Source organism: Durio zibethinus, chromosome 18, assembly GCF_047325235.1.
Source record: "Durio zibethinus cultivar Kanyao isolate XHJ-2024 chromosome 18, ASM4732523v1, whole genome shotgun sequence".
NCBI classification, from domain to species: Eukaryota; Viridiplantae; Streptophyta; class Magnoliopsida; order Malvales; family Malvaceae; genus Durio; species Durio zibethinus.
Window position 1 is genome coordinate 3,988,719 of NC_143179.1, and position 25,772 is coordinate 4,014,490.

Below are 25,772 nucleotides of genomic sequence, written 5' to 3' on the forward strand. Positions count from 1 at the left end.
GAAACCCTATTAGCAAGAACTTCCATTGATCATTGTTTGATTGTCAAACAGTGCATTCCCCACCAAAATATCCTTCCCGATGGGGCCTTGTCATTCAAGGATCGCATAATGTAAACACGGGGTCATCATCCCTTGGCAGAATTTTGGAACATCAACAGCTAACTTTTCCCAGGAAGCAAGCACCAAAGCCAACTGCATTTAGTCTCTTTCCTCTTCAATATGTTCTATATATGTTTCCTCTGGTTTAGGATCTTTGAAGATTTTATTCGTTAACATACTGTCCAAAATTAACAAACTAAGTGGCTTGGTGCGCGAGCAGGAATATTGCTTTTAAGTCAGATTTAGACCAGCAATATCAAATTTCCATGCTTGAATTCTTAACCGAAAACGGGCACTAATAATTTTCTGCTCTTTCCCTTTCTGCTCCAACAATTAATCAATGGTGCATGAAGATTTTGGGCTTCTTTAAGTCAGAGATGGGCTCCACAACAACTCAAGCTTGGGCTTTTATAGTACACACCACTAACCATTCTTTCTCTTTTTGCATAGTCTTGCAGGCGCCACTCTCCATAGGCCCACAGTATTCTTTTTCCGAGAAAAATTGTAAAAAAGAAATGTCCAACATTAGCAATGAATCTTTGATATGATATTGAAGTTAGCTATTATAAGTTACTTATTTGAATGAATTTATACCTGAATTTTTTATGTTAAATAAATATAAAGGTAAAAATGTTCAAAGATAAATTATATAGAATTAAAAAAAATAAAATGTTTTCCATAGTCCAGAAATATCAGAACAACCTGAAAATCTTTTGGATTTTCACATTTTCCATAGGCTTATATATAAACAAAATTTGGAGGATATTATGATAATTGAAAAAAAAAAATCACTGAGTATAACGTGAAAAAAAAAAAAAACCACAACCACACAAGAATGTAAGAGAAGTTTACCAAAAGATATATATATATATATATATATATATATTAGCAGATATTGACATATAATTTAGAGGGATCAATTAATAATATATAATATACTTTATTTAATTTATAACGTATTTTATCATACTTATTAATATATATATATACATATATGTAAACAATGTATTAATAAAAATATGATAAGAACATAAAATTACAAAACAAAAATACTATTATGACAACATTATACTTTTAATAATAATATGATTTACAATTAATTGTTGAATTACTAGTTAGCTCAATTTTTTTTTGACAATTTAAAAGTGAAATATAAAAGTACAAAATAAATCAATTATTAAATATTTTATAAAAAAAATTAAATATAGTTTTAAAAGAATGAAAATGAAAATTTCATACTAAAAATTTGGTGTTTTTCTGTCCTTTTGTAAAATAGTTCAAATATGATCTTTTTGTTAAAAAAATAATTACACTATGTTATAGAGATCTAAAGTAAAAATAAAAAATATACAAAGAAAATAAATTGTTAACAAAAATAAATGTGAGAATTTACAAATAATAATTGTTGAATATAATAAATAAATAAATAAATAAAAATGTGATTTGAACATCTCTTAAATTACAATATATAAATTTAATTTATAAAACAAAAAAAATAAAATTAACATTTTTAATTAAAAGAGCAAATTAAATGTATTTAATATGCATATTAAGGGGTTTCAAAAATTTGGAGGGGCCAAGGCCCTCTCACGTTACCATTAAAAGAAAGAGAGAGAGGATCAATTTACACAAATATGACAGTTTTTAATTTTATATTTTTTTTAATTATTAATTTCAATAGATTAAAGAGATAAGAGAAACAAGCAAACAATCTTTGCATCCCATTATTTTTTTTATAAAACTAAAAAAAATCAAATATAAATTATTTTTTAATTAATCACATCAAAGCTCAAACAAAAATAATTTTAGATAACTATAAATTACACACACATTCAACAAAAATAATACAAATCTAAATTACAAATATGCATTAAACAAAATTGGAACAATGATTAATTTAAATATTGAAACTTATGATAGATTCTTCATATGTAATTGGTGAAAATTTTAAGCTACACAGGTTTAGATGCATGCAACCTTTTAATTCTACTAGTGAAATTACATTGAAACCATATTGAATAATTTTGGGTTAAAAGATAAATTTGCCACTATATCTCAATGTTGAATTTTTCACTCCACTTTAATTTGACTGAGCTTCGTCACTAAAACTTTGATTTCGGACGATTTTAAGACAAAATATAACAAAAAATTCCTTTGAAATATTCATTTTCAATAAATATCAATAATAAATAAATTAATAAAAATATTAAAAAATAAAAAAAAAACAAATAAACTTTATATTCCCATCGTCAAATGAAAAATTTGTTTGCCTTCTGATTTTTAAGCTGTTAATAGTAAATTATAAATTCTTTTTAATTTTAAATCTAAAAAAAAAGTCAATATTTATGATGAAAATGTGCAAAATTTGATGTATACATATAAATAGTGTGTGAAAATTGCTTTATTTTTTTGGTGTTGAAGGTTAAAAATAAAATCAATATTGTTTTATATAATGGAATAAATTATTTAATTTTAGTTTTCATTAAATTATTTTGTATATATTATTGATTTAATTTTTGTGCCTTAGATATACGTTAAAAAAAACTAGTTCATCATTTGTTTGAATGTTACAATCTTATAAAAATATCTTAACTTCACCCAATTATTGTTTTATACCATAAAAAAATATTTCAATGATAAAAATTATTTTTAGCAACAAAATGGGGAAAGAGTTCCTTGCAAATAATTTTGTTTTTTATATTGAGAGAAAATTTGTTAAAACTTTTCAATCTAATGATTTTCTTTTTATGAAAGATTGTTGCGCATAATTTTAAATAAAATTATTTGAGTTTCTTCCATTTTTAATAGTTATTTTTTTATTTCAATGCTTGAAATTTTTTTATGTAATTTGTTTATAGTTGCATTATGAAATGTTATTTTTCACTTAAAAGTTTTATTAACTTTTAATAAAATAATAATATATATGCTAAGTAAAATTTTTTGAATTACTGTAGTTATTTAGTTTGATCCCCTTAGCTTAAAATTTTGGATCCGCCACTCATATTAATGCTTTCTAAAAAAAATTATATTGCGAAGAAAAAAAAATAACAACATAATAAAAAAAGTTTAGAAAAAACAACATTAAGAAAGGGATATGCCATACTTAGCATGACGGCCAAATTTGATCTTGGAATCATCTCTATTAATCAAAGTCATCACCTGCTTAAAGAATAAAATAATACAAAAAAAGATAAAATAATTAATGATAAAATAATACTAAAAAGATAAAGTTTGATGGCAAAATTCAATAATAAAACAAAATTTAGTGATAAAATTCAATTAAATTAAAAGTAAAGTTGCAAAATTTAACATTGAGAGAAAAATAATGATAAATTTATCCTTAATTCAAATAATTTTTTAAATTTATATCTGAATAAACGAAAAAAAAAAAAATTCAAATATTCGAAACATAATTATTGAAATATTTGTTTTATTTTAAAATTGAACAATAAATAACGTACTTTCAATCTAATCGTCCCGAAAACGATGCAGTAATGAATTCAATGTTCAGGAAAGGTCAAAATTCTAGTGATGTCATTACGTTTCAGAACACACAAAAATGGAAATTCTAAGTACAAAAACGATATTTAATTAACAAACCCTAATTCCAACCCCCAAACGTCAATTGTCAGCAATGGAAATGTCAATAGTTCCGGCCCCTTCTTCCATCCCCAGCCGTTAGATTAACTCCGGAGTTCGTGAGATCTGCTTTTGTGGCCCAATCCAACGGCTCAAAATCGAATTAAAATCACATATTTGATGCTTTAAACTTTGCAGTCAAATCTTTCCATATCGGCGAAAAAGCTTATTGATGACTTGATGAAGTCGAGACTGGGTTGGTGACACGTGACTTGATGAAGTCGAGACTGGTTTGATGACGAAAATGCCCTCGACCGTCAAATCAAAGTGAACTAATCCTCGTGACCGTCATTTGAACGGCGTCTGAACGTGTTTCCCGGTGTAAACTGCGGCAATGCCAATCAGTCACACACACCATCACAGTCAACGGTGTCAGGGTCGCTTTGGTCATTTCACGTAGTCAGAGGAGGCCGAGTGATCACACGTCGGGGTTTTCATTTGACGATGGATAATAAAGCACTGCCACGTGACTGCAGAAGTGACGTGGAGTAATGACACGTGACATTACTTTCGCAGTCCGAACACCAGGGACGGCCCTTCCCATAACGTAATTAGCCTGAGCGTGTGCACTGCACGATGAGGAATCCGTACATGTCACATCCTATTTATGTAAACATTAATTATAGTAAAATAATTTTACTTAATAATATTTTTCAAACAGACGTCCTCTTTCAATATTGAATTGAAAAATAAAAGCAAATTGTTCACATAATAACAATATTCAAGAAATTTAAATAGATAATAAAAGTGTGGTGGTGAGATATTCTATAAAAAAAAAGAAAAAAGAAAAAGACCGTTGGCTACGAATTGTCACGCAGTCAGGAGAGGCGAGGTGAGACTGAGAGAGGGCAGGGACGGGGCACGGGGGGCTCGTGCCCCTAAGCCACACTGTTTATATTTAGAAATACAGTGTTGTTTTTGTTGGGGTTCCAAAGATTTCACGGGGCAAATCGGCATTACGTCCTGCAGTATTGTCTCCGCCAAAAAAGGCATTAAGTCCTGCAATATTGTCCCTGCCAAAAAAACCTCTTACTTAGACGCGGATAATTGCATGAAGAACGAGGGAGCTCAGGCTCAGCGCTCAGCTGATTAGCTGGATTCCTGTAGCCCCGCCCTGCTTCATTATAAGGGCGGGGACCTTTACTATTCTATTAGGATATGTTAATGTCAAATGACAACTTTCAGTGGTGTTTCCCTTATCATCTACATTGTTCACATCGACAATTCATTGTCCAGTATTCCCACCATTTTCTTTAGGCTTTCAACACGCTTCTGATCTCTAATCTTGCCATTTTGGCACTATTTTGGTATCATTAAATACAATATTTAGTGACCCACTCAAAAAATTTCTCAAATTTTAATTAAATCTAATTTTTTCTTCAAATGATTTTAAAAATACATTTCTTAGCATCGATCTAATTGATATATAATAACAGTATTCAGACTTTGATATGGCTTAATAAACTTTAATCCATCTATTTTCTATAACTCACAACATAGAAATTGAAGGCTTAATATCTAAGTTTTATATTTGATGATGTTTACATACAAATTAATTAGTGAATCACACAATTTATACTTTTTCAAAGTACAATGTTATATACACGTCGTCTTCCGCTTCGTGGCCTAGTAGCCACAAAGCTTTTAAGAAGATATAAAGGCTTGGTTTTGAATCAAGTCTCTCCTCTTTCACTTTGAAACAAAAAAAAAAAAAATGGCCCTTGTCTGCCCTTTTAGCTTCGCCCTAATATTTGGCATGTGCATATTTTTATATGTATATACCTTTTTTTCTTTTCAAATTAACAATCATTGATGAAAATTTGACAAATTTATAATGAAGTGGCAGGTTTGTTATTTACTAATAATGCAACATTATACATTGATGTTTTATTATAATAATTTTTTAATAATTTTAATACTAAATTTAAATTAAACTGATTGAAATGAATTTCCAAATCAGGCCTAGAGCAAACCATTAAAAAATGTCAATTAAGTTTAGCTCAGCCTGCCGATTCAATCCATGGATAACTCTATCAATAAATTATATACAATTTTTATCATTATTTCTCTATCCCCATATTTGAATTCATGATAGCGACATCCTTTAATTAATCAATTCAAACTGTCGAGTAAATCCCTAGTGTTATTTAAAAACATTACTATCATAATCACCAAGACCAAGCAAACATAAATTATTAATTAATTTGCTATTTAAAGTACTGCCAAATGAACATAAATCACTCTATTAATATGGTCTCCATCTTTTGGATATGATCATATGCTTAAATTTCTATTAATTTCGGGCTAAACCGCCAACATCTGGAGAACATCATTTCTATCCCAAGTAAAAAATTTTCAAACAACAGTGTATTTTTTTTTTTTTTTTTTTATGAAAGGATTGTAGCTTGAGAATTGAAAAAGAAGTCCAATGTGGGCTCCAACTCTAGATATCCTATTTGCTTGTTTTCTAGCACTTAGATCCCTCGTATCCAAACATTAAGATTTATCGAGGTCGTCCACAGCATCATTATGTTTCCCCATTGACTTCCTTCTCCTCTTGTCCCTATGGTGTCGCTTCCACTTTCAACAGCTCCCATGTTTTGTATTTTCTTGGAAGGGTTCGGATTAGACCAAACTTGCATCAAATTGCAGCAATTTCGTTGTTCATAAAAGAGTTTTGAGAAACATAGATCCTTTTGTAATTGCATGTTTGGATTCATAATCTCAAACTTCTTTCCATATTAATTATGAAACGCACTTCTCTACGAGGGAAAAGCTTAGATAAAGTTTTTTAGGTAAAATTTATGAAATTTTTTATTAAAAATGATTAAATAAAAATTAAAATAAAAAAATTGATAGATTAAAAAATATTATTACATAAATTAAACGTGTAAAATTTTAAAAAATTTTAAAAAATTTTGATATATGTTTTTAAATAGATATTTTAATAAAAATATTGATAAAATTTTTACCGTTAAATAAGTATAGATCAAATTTAAATTATAAAAAATATTTTTATATATTATTAATTTCACTTTGAATTCTATCACTCTATCGGTTTAAATTTTTTATTAAATTATTTTTAAAAAAAATTTCATAAATTTTGCTTAAAAAATTTCATGTAAATTTTGTCCCTTCTAAGAATATTTGTCTAAGAATAAATTTAAGTTTTGCATTTAATTTTGTACAAGAAAACCACACTTATAATGAATTAGGTGATTATTAATACTCAAACCTCATCGGTCCAAATCTAAATTGTTTTCAATACAAATAATAGGTTTTTCAAGAATAAAATTATGTGACATGATTTAATTGAAAGTTTATTGCGAAGTAATTGTTTCATAAAATTTTTTATACATCTAATTATATATAAATAAAAAATAAATAATTTAACGTAATTATTAAATGAACAAGTGCAACATGTCAATTAATTTAAACCATTTATGATTATTAAATTTCACCTCAAATGTTTAATATAATAATAGATTTTTTTAGGTTAACAAATGTCTATAAGCATTGTTTAAGATTAGCTAAAATGCTATTTGAAGAAAGAACTTTACATTTAATGTATTATTTTCACCAAATTTAATAAAAAATCCATTTAATTATAAATTCATTTTCATAAATATTATCTTAATCAGTGTTATTTTTTAAATAATTAATGTCATTAAGCACTAGTTAATATTTCCCATTTATTAATTCTAATCTAATAAGAGTATTATTTTATGTGTAAAATTATTTGTATTTTCAGTCAATGTATAAAAAATGAAAAGACCCGTATATATTTTGCTGGTTTGTCTTAATCATGTAGGAGAAAATGCCACGTGGAGAACAGGTATAAAACTGAATGATCAGACGGCTCTCGCACTCGCTCAGTTAATCCCTTCTGTTTCCGAACATGCAAAAACTAATACAATGCTTAGCAAACGTCCACGTGGCAGCATGACAAAAACCCATCTTGCCAACCTCTCTGAACTTTCTTAGTTCTTTTTTACCCGCGCATCTACCTGCGCGTGGAATGCACTCTCATTTTGATGCATAAAAATTTTAGAATTTATTTAGTTTGATGGTGAAATTGATTCAGTAAAATTAAAAATTGTAATGAAAATAAATTAATTATTATAATAATAAAATTAAAATTAACATAAGAATATGTATTTAAATGTAAAGACAATGATAATAATAAAAAATATATATAATGAAACAAATGATTATTAAGGATATTAATTAAAATTTATATATAAAAATTTTAAATTATTTAATATTTAAAAATTAATAAATTATTTTTAAATAATAGTTTTATTAATAAATAATTAAAATTTATTTATTAGTTTATTATATAATAGAATTTATTTATTAATTAATTTATTATATAATAATAAATTTTATTTTTTTATTAAAATAACAAAGTTACTTTATAATTTTTAAATAAAAATATTATAAAAAAATAAAAAGTTAAAACTTGTTAACATGAAAGAGTAAAAAGGAAAAAAAAAAAAATACACAAACTGCGATAGCTAAATAAAGCCTCAAGTTTTAATTACAAATCGTCAAATAGATGAAATTTACATTGCACCACAAAGTCATTTGAATTTCAAAGCGGTTGTCGGTATAATTTTTTATATTAATTGCACCCTTACTGTGAATATAATACATTCCATTTTGACCCTTAACACATATAAAAAAATTAATTTTAACGTTATATTTGAATAAATATTAATAAAAAAATAAAATACAAAAAAAAAATTTAAAAAGAAAAGAAATGATATACGTAACACTTATTTAAATAATTAAAATTAATAAAAAAATGAAATAAAATGACTTTTAACAATCATTATTTGAATAAAAAGTAAAAAAGAAAAGAAATGATTCATTATAATAATTTTTTTTAATTATAACTTTTCATTACTTGTAATTTTAGAGCATTTTTGGATCATAATATATTTACTATCTTATCTGATCTTATAATTTTTACTATATCAATGATTTTTATATTAGAAGAGATATATGAAACTTACTTAAAAAAAAGATGACTTTGAAAAAATTACAAAATGATTGTGATCTTTTTAAGTTTTTTTTATTAAGTTTTTTAGTATTAATAAAAATATAGATATAATAGTTTTTTTATAAATAAAAATTTTTATCTTTTCTTTCCCTAACTTTTCCTCCAAATTGAAGTATTAAAAAAATTGGGTTTATAAAAGAAACCAAATGTTATTTATTTTTCACATTTTGTTCTTTCTATAAATTAAAAATTTATCTAAACAAGGGAAGGGTTTTGTTTCCTTTACTTTTACTTTGCTTTCCTTTCCTTCCCCTCCTTTCAAACCAAACACATTGTAAGTCTTAATCAAATGAATGTTAATACTCCAAATAAAATTAAGGCTTAAGATACAAGCATCCATTACACTAATCATTTTATTGTACTTTGTAAAAAACCCTAATCATTAGGACTGAACAAACAATCAGTTTGATTAATTTTATTGAAAAAATTACAAAACCAATTTAATCTTGATTACACCAAATTGAATGAACTATAAAATAAAATAGAAAAAACTAAACCGACTTAATCTAATCGATCTTGGTCGATTTTTTTTATTTAGTCAATTCTAATATATTGATTCCTATGTTGAACATTCAATATAATTCATAAAGAGATCATTCTTACAACAACTCTAAAATAGTAAAAAAACTCAAATAAAACAACACAAATACAATACAGTATAAACATAAGCTTAAATAAGGAGAAATTGCAACCACCTTTGCCATTATATCTTTCAGCCACTCAACTCATATTGAACTTAGTTGTCCTAGCATGGCCCTATTCATTCTCTATTGCTAAGGTCCTAAAAATTTCATTAACAAAGTCCTTTCGTCATGCCTCCAAATTTATACTACATTTCATGTTGAATATAATGGCACACACTATAACTTGTTGTTCTAATTTTGTACTAGCACTTAGAAATTTGGGAATAGAACTTTGGCAATATTAGTAAGGCATAAGCAAATACAACAACCAAGAGCTACCAAATATAGCAAATTAACCATTTAAAAAAGAGGGGAACCATAAGTTGGTCAAAATTGAGAAGAATACATGCCAAAACTCAAACATCACAGAACATTTTGATCAGCCAAAAAATTATTGATAATCATATACTCTATATCCAAGTCCATATCGATAATTAGCTAAAACATCACAGCCTAAAAGTTGGAATTGACAAAACAATTCCAACTATCCAAGTCCAACTTCAAATGTTGAAAAGTCTTTACCTTTCATAATGAGCAATTTGCAAAGACTTTTATCTCAAATTTGAATCCTACAGAATAAAATGTGATAAAATACTTTAGGTTAAAACTCACTTTGGACATGTGATTTTTGCTTCTTTATAGCTTGTATACCTCTGTCTTAGGGCTAAGCAACCAAAATTTGTTTTCTCCTTCTTGCTAGTGTAAAGAATTGATAATGTCAAATAAAAAAAAATCTTACAATTATCCCAATATTAATATTATAAGTAGCACTTTGCAGTGTAAACAAAACTGAGTAAATATTACTTTTGAATTTTCTAAATAGACGTATATGTTTGATTATTATAATCATCAATGAAAGAAAAAATGTCTAAAAATAATTAGAAATCCCAAAAAGGAAGGGATTTTACCTTAATGATAAAAGGTTAACTTGAGTTGCAGAAAATAATAGAAACAAAACGTCAAAACGATTATTGTTTGCTGGATTACCCTTATAAAGATGAAAAAAAAAGCAGATGAAGATTAAGTTTTAGGTAGGATTATGAGAGATGAGAGGACAAAGGAGAAATAAAGGTGAGGTATGGACGTTTAGTATGGACGGTTCTCGGTGGTTGTAAGTTAAGGCATGTTACGTTAAGATCAATCGGGGCAATAGGCAGCAATGACAGCAATATAGAGAGAGACATATAGTGTAAGGGCAAGGGCGAAGATCTAAGAGAGAAAGAATCAAAGAGAAGAAATTAGATTTTGTATAAAAAGTAAAAATATAATTAAAAAATGTTTTAAATAATTAAAATATAAAATATTAATAATATTTTTTAGGTATTTCAATTTGTTTGATTCTTAAATCTTAACCCCAAAAACGGACCGAGAACACTGAATAAACCAAACCACCAACCGAATTAGTCTATTTAATCGCAAAAAAATAAAAACAATTTAACTTTTGAGCAAGTTTTTTGTCAATTTTTTTGAGTATAAACTGATTATTGCTCAGCCCTACTAACCACTTCTAAATAATATAATATCATTTAAATAATATTATAATTAAATAAAAATTAAATAATATAATTAAAAATATTAATTCAATTAATTTATAAAATCATTAATTATATAAATAATTAAATATAGTTATTTAATATTAAAATTTTTACATAATAATATGAATTAATATAATTGTAAATTATATTAAAAAATATGTTTTAATATAATATTAAATATTAAATATTATATAGTATTTAAGTAAATATTTAATATTGTATAAATAAATAATTATGTTTTATATTTAATATTATTTCATAATATTTAATTAAATATTATATTTAATGATATTTAATTAAATATTATATTTAACAATATTAATTTTTTAATAATATTTTGTTAAATATTGATAATATTTAATAATATTCATATTATTTAATAATATTTAATTAAATATTTAATAAGTATTAAAAACATTTAATTAATATTGTATAAGTATTTAATATTTAATAATATTTACTTAAGTATTATATATTATATATTATTTAATGAAATATGATATAATATTTATTATTATATAGTATTAAATATTGTATTTTAATATTATATAATAATAAATATTTATTTAATATTAAATATTAAATTATTTAGTAAGACTAGTTGTATAATGTTCAATATTATATGTTAATTTTGATTTTCTTAAATATTTTTAATTTATTATGATTTTATATTAAATTTAATATTAAATTTTGTTTTAAATTAATTATATTTATAATTTTTATTATGAATATAAAATAATATAATATTATTATAAAAAATTATTTGCCTACTTATTAACAGTATCTGAAATAAAAAAAGATTTTCAAAAACAATGAAAAAAAGAATTCTTACTTCCAAAAATTTTGAAAATTTTTTTTTTGTTTTAAAAAAAACATTATCGAACATGCTTTCTACTGTTGTTTTCAAAAAAAACTGAAAATGAAAACAGAAAATAAAAAAGATACCAAATGATCTCTTATTAATGATAAACAAGAAGCCTAGCAATACTAGGAAATCTGAATTTTATTGCATAACATCCCTAATAATGACATATTTTATGGCACATAAGGATGAGAACAAATCAATTCTAACTAATTTGATTAATCAAAATCCATTAAATTCGATTCATAAGTTGGTTCAATTAATTTGATTTCAATAATGATTGATTAAATCAAATGATTTAGTTTGCTAATTTGATTGATTTTTTATTTTTGAAATTAATAATTAAATCAATCGATTTAATAAAATTTTAAATATATTATATATAATATAAAAATATATAAAATATATTTTTATTTATATTTTTAAGAATGATAAATATGATATGGGTGACAAAATTATAATGTAAGTTTTATTGGGTAAAAATTGTTATAAAATTATTATTCAAAATTAGTGGCAATCCAATCATAAAAAGTCAGATTTTTTAATTGAACCGATTATGTTAATTATTAAAAATAAATCAATCAATTTCGATTATTTTTTAAGAAAGATAGTTTAAATTGAATTTTGATTTTTAAAAGGGATAATACTTTATTTGGCCTATAAATTATTGTATTTTTTTTAATATGATGCCTAAATTAAAAAAAATTAATTAAGTATCTAAACTTTATTTTCGTGTATTAAATTACTTTAACTTCTTAACATTATTACAATAATATTGATATGGTATTTAAATGCTAACGTAGATAATACATAAATAACATGATTGTCATATAATTTGAGATGTAACTGTAACATGTCATTTTTTAAAATATTAAAAAAAATTTTAAAACAAAATTTAAAAAAAAAGGTTTTTATTTTTTATTTTTTAAAAGTTATCGATGATAATCACGAGTTATTTTCATCAATATTTACGTATTATATTAATATTATTATACTGATATTAAAAGATTGAGATAACTTAATATAGAAAAATAAAATTTAAATCTTTGATTGAAAATTTTTAAGTTTAAATACTACATTAAAAAATTTACAATAATTAAAAGTCAAATGAGGAATTATCCTTTCTAAAACCAAATCAATTGAAAACGACCAATTAATGACGAACACTAATCGCTTTTTATCTTTCCTCTACACAACGAACGCAATTGAGTGCAGAACAAATCCTTTTCCTTATCCTTCACGCCTACATTAAAAACGCTTCGACTCAGTTATCACTCCCCACGTCTTGGTTTTCTCTCCCCATTGACTCTTGCTTTCCATTCTCTTTGAAATCCCACCTCATCCACATAAGATTTTTCTCAAGAAGCAAAAATTAAGAGAGAAGACGAGGGGGTAAAAAGAAACCAGTGTGAAAATAACAGGGGAACCAAAAAGAAAACTACAGAGGTTTTTCTCTTTTTCTTTTTAAGCTTTCTTTCACTATCCTTTTCTCTCATCTTGGGATTTTCCAACATGAGTTCTTGCAAAGATCAAAAAGAACATCATTGTTACGAAGCAAAGTGTGTTTGGGTTCGTGGGCCAATCATTGTAGGTTCAGGACCATCCGGTCTAGCAACATCAGCTTGCCTTACTAAGCAAGGTGTCCCTTCTCTTATTCTTGAGAAAAGCGACTGCATTGCTTCTCTATGGCAGTATCGAACCTACGATCGTCTTAAACTCCATCTCCCCAAACAGTTTTGTGAATTACCACTCCTTGGTTTCCCTGAGAATTTCCTAAAGTACCCAACCAAGAACCAGTTCATGTCTTACCTTGAATCCTATGCTTCACATTTTTCAATCAAACCTAGGTTCAAGCAAACTGTGCATAGCGCAGAGTTTGATCATGTTTTGGGGTTTTGGAGGGTTAAAACTCAAGACTGTGAGTACATTTCAAGGTGGCTTATTGTTGCTACTGGTGAAAATGCTGAGCCTGTAATACCAGACATTTCTGGGATCGACAAGTTCAATGGTCCTGTTGTTCATACCAATTTGTACAAGTCTGGTTCTGAGTTTAAAAACCAAAGAGTTCTGGTTATTGGATGTGGCAATTCTGGGATGGAAGTAAGCTTGGACCTTTGTCGATACAATGCAATCCCTCATATGGTTGTTAGAAACACAGTAAGTTCATTTAATTTCACAGTTTGGATTGTTTTTCATTGTTGCTCATATCATAATCTGTTTGAATTTTTTTAACAGGTGCATGTATTACCTAGGGAGATGTTTGGTTTCTCAACATTTGGTATAGCCACAGCACTTCTAAAATGGTTCCCTTTAAGGCTAGTTGATAAATTCCTGTTGCTGGTAGCCAACTTCACCTTAGGCAACACAGACAAATTAGGCCTTCGGCGGCCAAAAACTGGTCCGATTGAGCTCAAGAATGTCACCGGAAAGACTCCGGTGCTAGACGTGGGTGCACTGTCACATATAAAATCTGGTAAAATTAAGGTAATCCAAACTAACCAAATAGACCCCCAATCATGTTCAATCACATGTAACCTTCTTCTTCTTCTTCTTCCTTTTTTTGTTTTTTGGCAATATCTTTAGGCGCTTTAGTTGATGTTGTTAGGTGTTTCAGGTGATGGAAGGTGTGAAAGAGATAACAAAAAATGGAGCAAAGTTCATGGATGGACAAGAAAAGGAGATTGATTCAATAATCTTGGCAACTGGGTACAAAAGCAATGTGCCTAATTGGCTCAAGGTAAGCAATGAGCTGTTACATTTTGTTTAGTTTTTACTTCTACCATATTGTGAATCACACATCGCTTTCTGCCTTGGAGACCTGCATTGAGGCCATAAGTTTATAAATCTCTCCTTTTCTTCATGCAGAAAAGCACAAAATCAGTTTGATTTAGTTTGGTGCTTATTCCACTTTTTTCTTTAAAATATATCAAAAGGGTGGGAGGAATTAAATCCTCTGTGGGGCTTTCTTGATGTGTAACTATCATGAAATATTGTGTGTTTTTTTTAGGATTGATTGCCTAAACCAAGAAAAAGTAAACCTAGAAAATTCCCTCAATTGCCTTTTTCTCGAGAAGAGATCAATTCAGAAAATGGGTTCTGGTTGTTGTGATTTTTTTCACAACTTTTTCTACTCTTTTTTTTTTTGAACAGTTGTTTTTAGGCTAAAATAACAGAAAATTCTTTAAATTTTATCATTTCATTTAAATAAATTTCTATATTTTTATTGTTTTTAGATATATTCTTAATCTTTAATTTACATTTACATTCGAATAAATTTTTAATATTTAAATTGTATCCAAATCAACATTAACATAAACTAATATTTTATTTAAAATAAAAATTTACAAAGATATAAATTAAATTTTAAAGACTTATTTGAGGATAATAATAGACAGATTTATTTTAAAAAAGCAAAATAGTTTAAGAATTTTTTTTAATATTTTAGTCTTATGTTTATTAGTAGTAGTAGTAACTTTTTTTGCCCTTGTTGGAAAATACAGGGGTGTGATTTTTTCACCATAGATGGCATGCCAAAAACGCCGTTTCCAAACGGATGGAAAGCAGAGAAGGGACTGTACACAGTTGGGTTTACAAGAAGGGGGCTGTTAGGAACGGCTTCTGACGCCGTTAAGATTGCTACAGACATTGCTGAACAGTGGAAGACAATCAATGACTGTAACAGTAACATTTGTAATTCCCATGTTATCCTGCTCAAGGAAACGTAATTCCAAAATAAAAGAAAACAAAAGAAAACAATTTTCATTAAATGGGAATTTACCGAGGGTAATTTTTTTTTTTTTTAATTTTGGTTTTTTGGCCCCTCCTTTAGAACATTGTAAATACACCAATTTGCATCCATCTTTTACCTCTAATGAGTTATTGTGACGAGGTAAGTTTGTTAACTTTGTAAAAATTTATTTCATAAATAGAATCTATTTACTTTAAAAATTTATTGAAAAAGTTGTCCTTGAAACCTAATAATGTTTAGAGATGTTCAAAATTCAGCTTTTATCAAATTAATCAACCGAATTAATTTAATTCATTTATTGGTAATTGATTGATCATTGATTGATTTTTTAAAATAATTTTAGATGAATTTTAATTTTGGATTAATTTAATTTAAAAATTGAATTAATCAAATTAATCAAATAAATAACTGAAATATACATATAATGAAATGTACTGGTTGATTTTGTGAGAAACAATATTCAGTTAGCCGAAATATTTTATTTTTGCTTAACATTTGGATTAGACAATTTTATTATTTTATTAATTGAAAAAATTAATCAAATCGATTGCATTAAATTTAGTTGATTAATTTTTAAATCAATAATTTGAAAGTTCATAATGCAAATTATATATTTTATTTCTTCAAGTACTAATTTATATATTTTTTAAAGCTCAAGTATAAAAAATATAATTAACATTTTATTCTAATATGATTACTAATAACACATCCACATATAATGTCCTTGCAAGGGAACAATCAAAAACCTTTTTTTGTTTGTATATTGTATTCTATTCTAATAACCATTATTATTAATAACATGCTGTCCAAAAGCATGCGAACAAAGTAAAAGTAAAAAAAAAAGGTTCTCTCTAAAGTCATTACTATTAATTTATTATTAAACCTAAAAATGTCATTATTAATCAGATAAAGGATAGGCTTATACTTTCTTGCTATAACTTTAATTACATTAGGCTTTAGATAGTATTTAACCTATTTAAAATATTATATGATAATATGATATGAAAACGATATGAAAAAAATACAAAAATGATATAATTTAAAATTTTAACAAAAATTATATATGGGCTGATAAAATTAAAAACATATATTTTATATTTTTATGTCGACATGAATTAAGACATGTAATTTTCATGTAAAATATAACACAAATACACGAATTGTTAATATTTTATATGATACAAATAAATAAATTTATAGATCTAGATAATACCTTTCATTTTAGTTATTGGATTCTTTTCCTCTCTATTGAACCTTTCTCACATATATACTAAATGTAAATTAAAGAAAAACATCTATGGCGATAGTTTTGTAATTATTGATAAAGTGTTGGATTTTTAGTTTCAATGACTATAGTTCAAATTCTTTATAAAATAATTATCAATCTTTAAAATTAATTCACTCACTATTAAACTATTAATCATTGATGAGTTATTTACAATATAAAGATTCAAGATGAATGTTAAAGGTTTAAAAAAACTATTTTTTTATTGAAATAAACATATATAAACACATGTATGTATCATTAATTGTTATTAGAAAATACCATTAACTTTGAAATCTAAAAGAAAAAAAAGACATCTATTTGTTGAACAATTAGTTTTAGTGCATGTTGCAACACAAAAGTTTATAATCTATACAACTACATATTAAAAGGATCATGAAGAATCTTCAGATTTATACATGTCCGAGCTTCATTTTTTTTTCTCATGATTTTTCTCCCTTTTGTAGAAGTTTTCTTTGCTTTGTTTTATTGACTATCTAGCATGACATCTGTTTCATTTTTTTTTTATTTTTTATGCTTTGTGTTTGTTGTTTCTAGAATTTTGTTTTGATGGCTAAGCTAATATTAAATGAGATTTGAAATGAAAGAAAGAAAGTGGCGCAAAATATAGAATAGTGGTGTCAAGTCTGTGCAAGCTTCATTGTTATTTCTCCATCATTTTTTTTCTTTCCCATTTTTTTTTTTGTTTTTAAGCTTGATTCTTTGTCTTTGGGTTTGAGGTTTTTCTCTGCTTCAGTTTTTCTTTTGTGTTTGATCTTTTGGTGGTTAGATTTATTTTTTATTTTTTTTGAGACATTATGGGTTTTGTTTGATTTTTATTAGCATTTTTTTTCACATTTATAGTTGAATAAAGTTTATCTCTGTTTAATTTTTTTTTTCAATTTATAGAGGTTTGATGTTCTTTGATTGTTAAGAAATTTCATTTTTTTTCAATCAATGTGTTTCTCTTTAATTGGTGAGAAATTTTTTAGGTTTTTAATTTTCGGTCATTTTTCTTAAATTAGTTCCAAATTTTTTATTTCTTTTTCATTCTCTATTTTTTGTTTGGGTTATGTCTATATATTTAATAGAAAATTCTTTAGAAGGGGTTTTTTTTCTTGCATGTTTTTTAGAAGAGTTTTTTATGTAGAAATTATTTATGTAAGAATTGTCGGAGGTTTATTGTTAGTTTGATCTAAGGTAAGTTCGGTTTAAGATTTGTTTATGTTTAATTGAATTATAAAATCCATAATGCATTTATAGTCTTTTGGGTAAAAATTATGAAGTAAATTTTAGTAATAATGATTATTTAGTGGAAATGTTAAACAGGATATGTGTGTGATTTATTATTTGAATGGAATTATTTTTGTTTTATATTGGTTGAGAAGAGTTTTGGTATAACATTATATATATTTTTTCTTCTTTCCCAAGATTTGTTGAATGTCACTACTTATTTTAGTTTGAAGTGAGTTAACTATTAAGGTTTTGTTTTGTCACTGTAATTTTTTTTTCTTTATTTGGCTGTGCTATTGTGTATTGTTTTATTTGTTACTATAAGTTGTTGTGTTGTTTTTTGTTATTTTTTCTTCTCTACATTTGCTGCAAGTATTGGATGTTGTTAATTAGGCAAGGGAAAATAGGATCAATAGATAAAAAATGTTAAGATTTTTTGTAAGTTATTGAAAATAGTCTTTCTTTAATTTGATAAGTATTTTGCTTTATCTTTATTTGTTAATGGAAGTTGTTATGCTATTTTTTTTGTTGTTTTTGAGTCTTTGTGATTATTTTCTTTTATTTTTTAATGTCTTCATTTGTTGTTACAAGTTGTTGTGCTATTTTTTTATTGTTTTGTTTTTGTCTCTACATTTGCTGCAAGTCATGGATGCTGTTAATTAGATAGGGAAGAATATTAAAAAGGTTAAAGTTTTTACATGTTGTTGGGAAGAGTCTTTCTTTAATTTGATAAACATTATGCTTTATCTTTATTTTTTGTTACAAGTTGTGTTTTTTTTTTGTTATTTTTTTTCATCTCTACATTTATTGCTAGTCTTTGATGCTGTTAATTAGATAAAAGAAAATATGATTAATAAATCAGAAAGGTTAACGTTTTTTGAATGATGTTAGGAAAAATCTTTCTTTAATTTATAAGTATTTTGCTTTTTTTTTTTTTTTGTAAAAGTTATTAAAGGTTTTGTGTTGTTTTGATATTAGGTGAGTTTGTTTTAAAATTTGTTTATATTAAGTTGAATTGTAAAATTCATTATTTGTTTATAATTTTGTTGGGTAAAAATTGTGGAGTAAATTTTAGTAATGGTGATTATTTTATCAACATGTTAGAAAAAACATGTCTGAAAATCATTGTTTGAATGAAATTATTTTTTTTTATTGTTTGAAAGGAGTTTTAGTGCGGTAGCATTTTTTTTCTTCTTTGATAAGATTTGTTAAACGTTGTTGCCTAATTCAATTTGAAGTGAGTTAATTGTTAATGTATTGTTCTGTTATTATTATTTTTTCCCTTTATTTGCTTATGGTGTTATATTATTTTTTGTTAGTTTTTGGTTACTTCTCTTTATTTTTTTTTAGTGTTTGTTATTATTTTCTTCTGTTCTTTGATATCTTCATTTGTTCTTGCAAATTATTGTATTTTTTTGTTATTTTTGTTTTATGTATGCATTAGTTATTATTTTGATCTATTGAATAGTAGATTTTAGTTAGGATCTTATTAAACAAGTAAAAGAGAATATGATTAAGCGATTGAAAAGATTAAGGTCTAATAAGTTGAGAAAATCATATGCTGTTTCTTTGGATACATTTTCTCAATCTGTTATTGATGGATGTTTGGATGATAAAGCTGTTAATTAGTGTAAAGGTAGGGGCATTATAAGATATAATGATACACACGTTAGTAGAAGAAGACCTTTAATTCTAGTTAATGATTTAATGGGATATGCCAGTGTTGTTTCAAGTGATTTTTTCTTATTGTAGTGGTGAAAACCGATATTTATCTCATATATCATTGCATTCAATGGTTGGTATTACTAGGGATTAGAGATAGTTATGGTTGAATCATCTAAGTCTCTTATTTTAAAAGATTCAATTACTCATTTATCAATAAAAAAAAATTTTGAGCTTTTATTAGATGATTCAGCAAATTATTTTGGCTATGGTGAAGGTTTGAATGTTATGCTCGCAAAGCATGCTGGTAATTTTTTATTCATTTAATTCTTTTTTTAATTGTTGTTTTTGTTATGAAAATGCTTTATTTATGTTTGGTTATGAATTTTTTTGCTTTAATATGTGAAAGAGAAAAGCATAATATGGCAGTTGGCTTAAAAAGTCAAGGAGATTTGAATTATTTTGGCAAGCGAAGAGATCAATGCAGCATTCAAATAAGTTTGGTTGTATTTGATATAATTTAATAATTTATGATTTAATATATTGGGTTTGTTTTGTGCCTTGTTGATAAGTTTTTTTTGGGTTTATTTTGTTTGTTATTCTTCTAGAAACCTATTTTGCTGCTTTCAGTTTTAGTCGTCTTAAATGTATTTATCCTTTTTGTAATACTTTAATATGGTAGAAGAGAGAGTTGATATTTCTAAAAAAAAAAACACATAATCTTACATTTTCTTTTTGTTGTCAACAAAAAAATATTCGATTGCTTGCTTTTAGAGAAACCTTAGATTTGTTAGATAATTTTCTTAACCATGATAGTGATCGTAGATTCGTAGATTTTAGGGATAACATAAGAGTTTACAACTCAATGTTTTAATTTACTTCGATTGGAGGCAAGGTTGATAGGAGCATCAATAATAGAGTAGGTTATTAGATTTTTAAGATTTATGGATAAAATCACCATAAGATAGGGTATTTGATTCCACTACCTGGTTATAATCTTAAGTTTGCTCAAATGTATATATATGATACTGAACATGAAATTTCAAATAACATAGTTATGTTTAAAGATGGCAATGAAGGTGCAATGGTGGATGCTATAGTTGTGGATTGATTGATTAGGATGCTTGATACAAATGATGAGATTGTTAAAGTATTCAAATCGATTAGAGATCAGTTCAATGATTTAGATTATATTCTTATGAGGTTAAGGTTGATAGGGACAACGGGACAAAGGATAGAATTTATATTCCTCCAATTAGTCATGAAGTTGTAGCAATAATAGTAGAAGATATAGGTGGGCATGATAGGCAGTATGATATAATTATTGATCATAGGCCTAAAGGTTTGAAAATAATCAGTAACCTTCATCTTTTTTTTATGACTTTGTAATATCTTTTCTTATTTTCTTATGGTGATGATGACTATAATATTGATATTAAATATGTCAGTTCCTCTAAGAAAGAGGGGTAAACAAAAAACACTAACAATGTGCAAATACTATATGCATATAGTCTAAAACAGAATAGACCAGGTAATACTTTGTTGAGGGAAGGTAGGTTGTTTCAATAGTTTATTGTGGATGCATATGCAAGTGTTGATAAAATGCAACACCAATTTATAAAGGATAATCAGAAAGCCATTTGATATGAAATGTATAAAGATATAAGGGACTTAGTTGTAAGGGTGAGCTTCAAGTTAATTTTATTGGTAAATGAGTCATATTGCCAACAAGCTTTACAGTTGACCCTCGATATTTATTCCAGAACTACCAAGATGTGATAGTTATTTGTAAGTTTTATGGTTATCTTGATTTGTTCATAACATGTGGAGGGTTATAGCAAACCTAGAGCAATAAAGTGCTTATTTAAGTACATAAATAAATTCTCTAATCGATCAACAGCTGTTTTAGAGAATGTTAAGTCATTTGAAAATCAAAGTGATCAGCAATGTCCCATTAAAGTTGATAAAGTTAAAACTTATAGAGATTGTAGATATTTGGTAACTTATAAAGCCTATTTAAAACTTGGTGCTTTTAGTATACACCATAGAGAACTTGCTGTGTAGAGGTTGCCTATTCATTTATCAAATAAGTAGAATTTATATTTTAATGATAAAAAAGGTTTGTCTTCTATTATTTAAAGATCACATGTTCAAAAAATCATATTGACTCAATAGATGTACGCAAATCAAATTCATAAAGAAGCTAGGCATTTGTTATATGTAGATTTTCCTACAAAATGGGTTTAGAATTGTAAAAAAAAAGAATGGTAGCCTAGGTAGCAGGAAAAATTGATTGGTAGAATTATATGTGTGCATCCTACATATAATGAGTTGTACTTTTTAAGAATACTGTTAAACAATAAGAATGGAGCAAGGAATTATGAAAATATTTGTACAATTAATGAGATCATTTATCTTACATTTCAAGATGCCTGCCGTGCATTAGGTTTATTGGGTAATGATTGAGAATGGAGTAATGCTTTGCTTCAAGCACCTAATTAGGCATCAATTGAAGAAGTTAGGTAGCTTTTTGTAACTATACAGATGTTTTGTTAGGTTGGACATGCTCTTGCTTTGTAGGAATACAATTGAAAATTTATGGCTAAGGACTTTAAGTATAAGTTGAAGCTTGCTTTTGATTTGTTTTGTCTCATTTGATGAATTAAAAAAAAATGTGTTGAGTGCTTTGGAACAAATTTTGAATAGGTATTATAGTTATTTATTTGAGTACAAACTACCTGTACCAAGTAAATAGACTTTATATGGGATTAATGATAGACTTATCCATGAGGAATTGAGTTACGACTTCATTGAACTTCAACAGTAAAATTTGAAATTATTGTCATCTTTGAATGAAAAGCAATTAAAGATTTATGAATTTGTCAAATCATTGGTTGATGATAATCGAGGTCAAATGTTTTTTATTTATGGCCATAAAGGAACTAAAAAAACATATATGTGGAATATTCTCATTTTAAGAAAAAGATGTACAGGGAGAATTATATTAGCAGTAGCATCATTTGGCATTGCTTTTTTACTACTTCTAAAAGGTAAAACAACACATTCTCAATTCAAAATTCTTTTGAACGTTAATGAATGTTCAATGTGCTGAATAAAAATAGTTACTCAATTTGATTAGTTGATTCAATGAGTTTGATACTTTAGGATGAGACTTATGTTTCATAAAAATTGTTTTGAGGCTTTGGACAAATTTTTAAGGGATGTGTTCACAAATGATATTTCTGTTCCCATGAAAAAATCATTTGAAGGTAAGACCATTGTTTTGGGATAAGATTTTAGATAAGTACTGTAAGTTGTTCAAATAGAAACAAAAACTAATAATCTTGATGATTCTATAAATCAATCTAATATGATGACAAATTGCAATATTTTTCATTTAAAGACAAACATGAGACTTTTTAGGTAGAATCTAGATGAGACAAGTAGAGTTGAAATTGCAAAAATTACTTAATGGTTGTTGGACATAGGTGATAAAAAAAATAAGATGTACAAATTGTGAGAATAAGAAAAAAAAAAGACGGATAAAAATTTCATAAGATTTGTTAGTTCTTTGCACTGGTGATCCCATAGGTAGCATGGTCTTTACAGTATACTATAATTTTTAGTACAATTACTTAAACCCTGAATATTTGATACAAAGAGCAATTGTTACTTCTTATAATGAAAGTGTAGATTTGATCAATTGTTATGTTCTTGATTTGGTTCCAGGCAATATGAAAACTTATCTAGGCAATGATTATATTTCAAAAGAATCAGATTAAATGGCCAACCAAGATTTGCTATATCCTACCAAGTTTTTGAACTCTTTAAAATTCTCTAGGATTCATAACCATGAATTGAATTTAAAAATTGATATTGTTATCATGCTTTTAAAAAATATAAATAAAAACTTAGGTCTATACAATGATACTAGACTTTTGGTCACTTAGTTAGCTCATAATGTTATTAAAGGTAGAATTTTATTTGTAACTCATATGATAAAGTTTTCATTCCAAGAATTATTCTTACTATTAAACATTAGAAATGGTCTTTTGTCTTAAATAGAAAATAGTTTCATGTAAGATTTTGTTATACTATGATTATCAATAAGAGTCAATGACAAAAGCTTAACATTGTTGGACTTTTCCTACCTAAACTTATCTTTATGCATAATTAGATGTATATAGCTATTTCAAAAGCAACATCCAAGTAAGGTCTTAAGATTTTGATCTATAATGAAAATGAAGAACCAACTAATGAAACAAAAAAAAAAAATTGTTTATAAGGAAGTTTCAAGAATTTAGGTTTAAAAAAGTGATTTATTAACTGCCTGTTTCATTTGTATTTTTTTTATGTTACTTGTAATTCTTACATATTATCTAATTTGTTTAAGCTATTCATTTGTTTTGGTTATACTAATCTCAACCTTTGTTTTTTTCAAGTTTTTACCAATAAGTTGTTAGTTTTTCAATGAGCTTTATTCTTCCAATTGTGTATGAAGTATTAAAATCAAAATTGTGAGGTTTGAGAAAGATGTCAATCTTGCAGAATTGGATAATATTCTAAACCTTGAATTCATGAGAACTAATGCATAGGTAAGTCCATTTACAGAAATTGTGAATATTGTCAGAATCTGTAATTTTATTGCCATGGATAACCATTTCACAGTTCCTTTGTACAAATGTTATTTTTTTGTAGAAAAATGCAATACATTTTTACACAAAGGGATTTGATACACCATTATACTATGAGATTTTAAAAAAAGGCTGTTTATATTCAAAGACTTAATTTCAAGGTAGGAATTGCAAGTATAACTACAATGCTATTATTAGATTATTCAATATTTGTCTAACAAGAGCAACTAAGGTTAAAAAAAATATATGAAAACTTGACTTCATATCTTGAGCATTTTTTTTAACTTCGTATCTTATGACAAACTTAATGACAAAATCATTCATGACAAATATTTAACATGTTACACTTGTGATTATGTTTATACTTAAGGTAGTTTTTTTTTTCTTTTGTTTCCTATTAACTTATTATTGTGATCATATTTCATTAGAGTTTTAGTGTCAATTGCACCAATCTTGCAAGTTTGATTGAATAACAGAGTTGATGATGTTGCAAAGCGAGATGTTTATATTCAAAATATTAGGTTCATTATTCATTTAGAAAACATCCTGCATACAATTTGAAACATTTGCATGATGATTTGTTTACTGTGCCATTCTTTGTTATTAATAACAATAATGTTTGTCGACAAATAGGGGATATTGTTTAAAGATTGTTTTTTATGGACCTATGGTATATGTAATCAAAGAAGAAGCTTTTGTTCAACAAATAAAGAATTGTATGCTTATTTTTGTTGGAATGATAGTCAAAAAAATATATGGGTTTATTTTTTTTTAAAGACAAGAGCTTATGTTTATGATTTTTATGACCCTTTGTAATAATTGTTGATAAAGGTGATTTAGATACATGTTTTTTACTATATTCGTATAAGAAAAATCTACTTAGCATCAAATTTAGCGATAAAATTTTATGTGGATTTTAATATTGCAGAGACGAGAATTCAAAGAACGGTAATATAACAATTATGACATGTTTTATTTTTTCAATAGATACATATCAATTTGTTCTTTACATTGTTTCCTTACAAACACGTGTTCTATTAGTTATGATATTGATCCAATCCATGTAGACCTAGTATGACAGCAAGAACATCATCCTTAGAATGTGTTTGTGCAAAAACCTAGGCAAAATGTAGTAATTGTAGATTTGTTTGCTATTAATCTAACAAGTGCTCAAGGTTTTTAATTGTTTCTTTAATAAAATATGTTACATTTAATAAGCACATATGAAAGTGCTAGTTGTAGTATTCATTTATTCTTTTAGTAGAACATTATTTTCAGCATCAAAGCCAAGATTATTGATGTTGATCCAACCAATGGACGAATTTAAAATGTATACAATGAATATGTC

At 26.0% G+C, this 25,772-nt stretch overlaps 1 protein-coding gene across 1 annotated transcript; it reads left to right on the plus strand.

The window, feature by feature from the left end:
• Window positions 1-13,091: 13,091 nt before the first annotated feature.
• On the plus strand, window positions 13,092-15,947 carry LOC149513620 (putative indole-3-pyruvate monooxygenase YUCCA4). Its single transcript, XM_089746801.1, has 4 exons — window positions 13,092-14,040; window positions 14,119-14,367; window positions 14,498-14,620; window positions 15,384-15,947. The coding sequence occupies exons 1-4, from the start codon at window positions 13,396-13,398 to the stop codon at window positions 15,606-15,608; spliced, it is 1,242 nt and encodes a 413-aa protein (XP_089602927.1). The 5' UTR covers window positions 13,092-13,395; the 3' UTR covers window positions 15,609-15,947.
• Window positions 15,948-25,772: the final 9,825 nt, after the last annotated feature.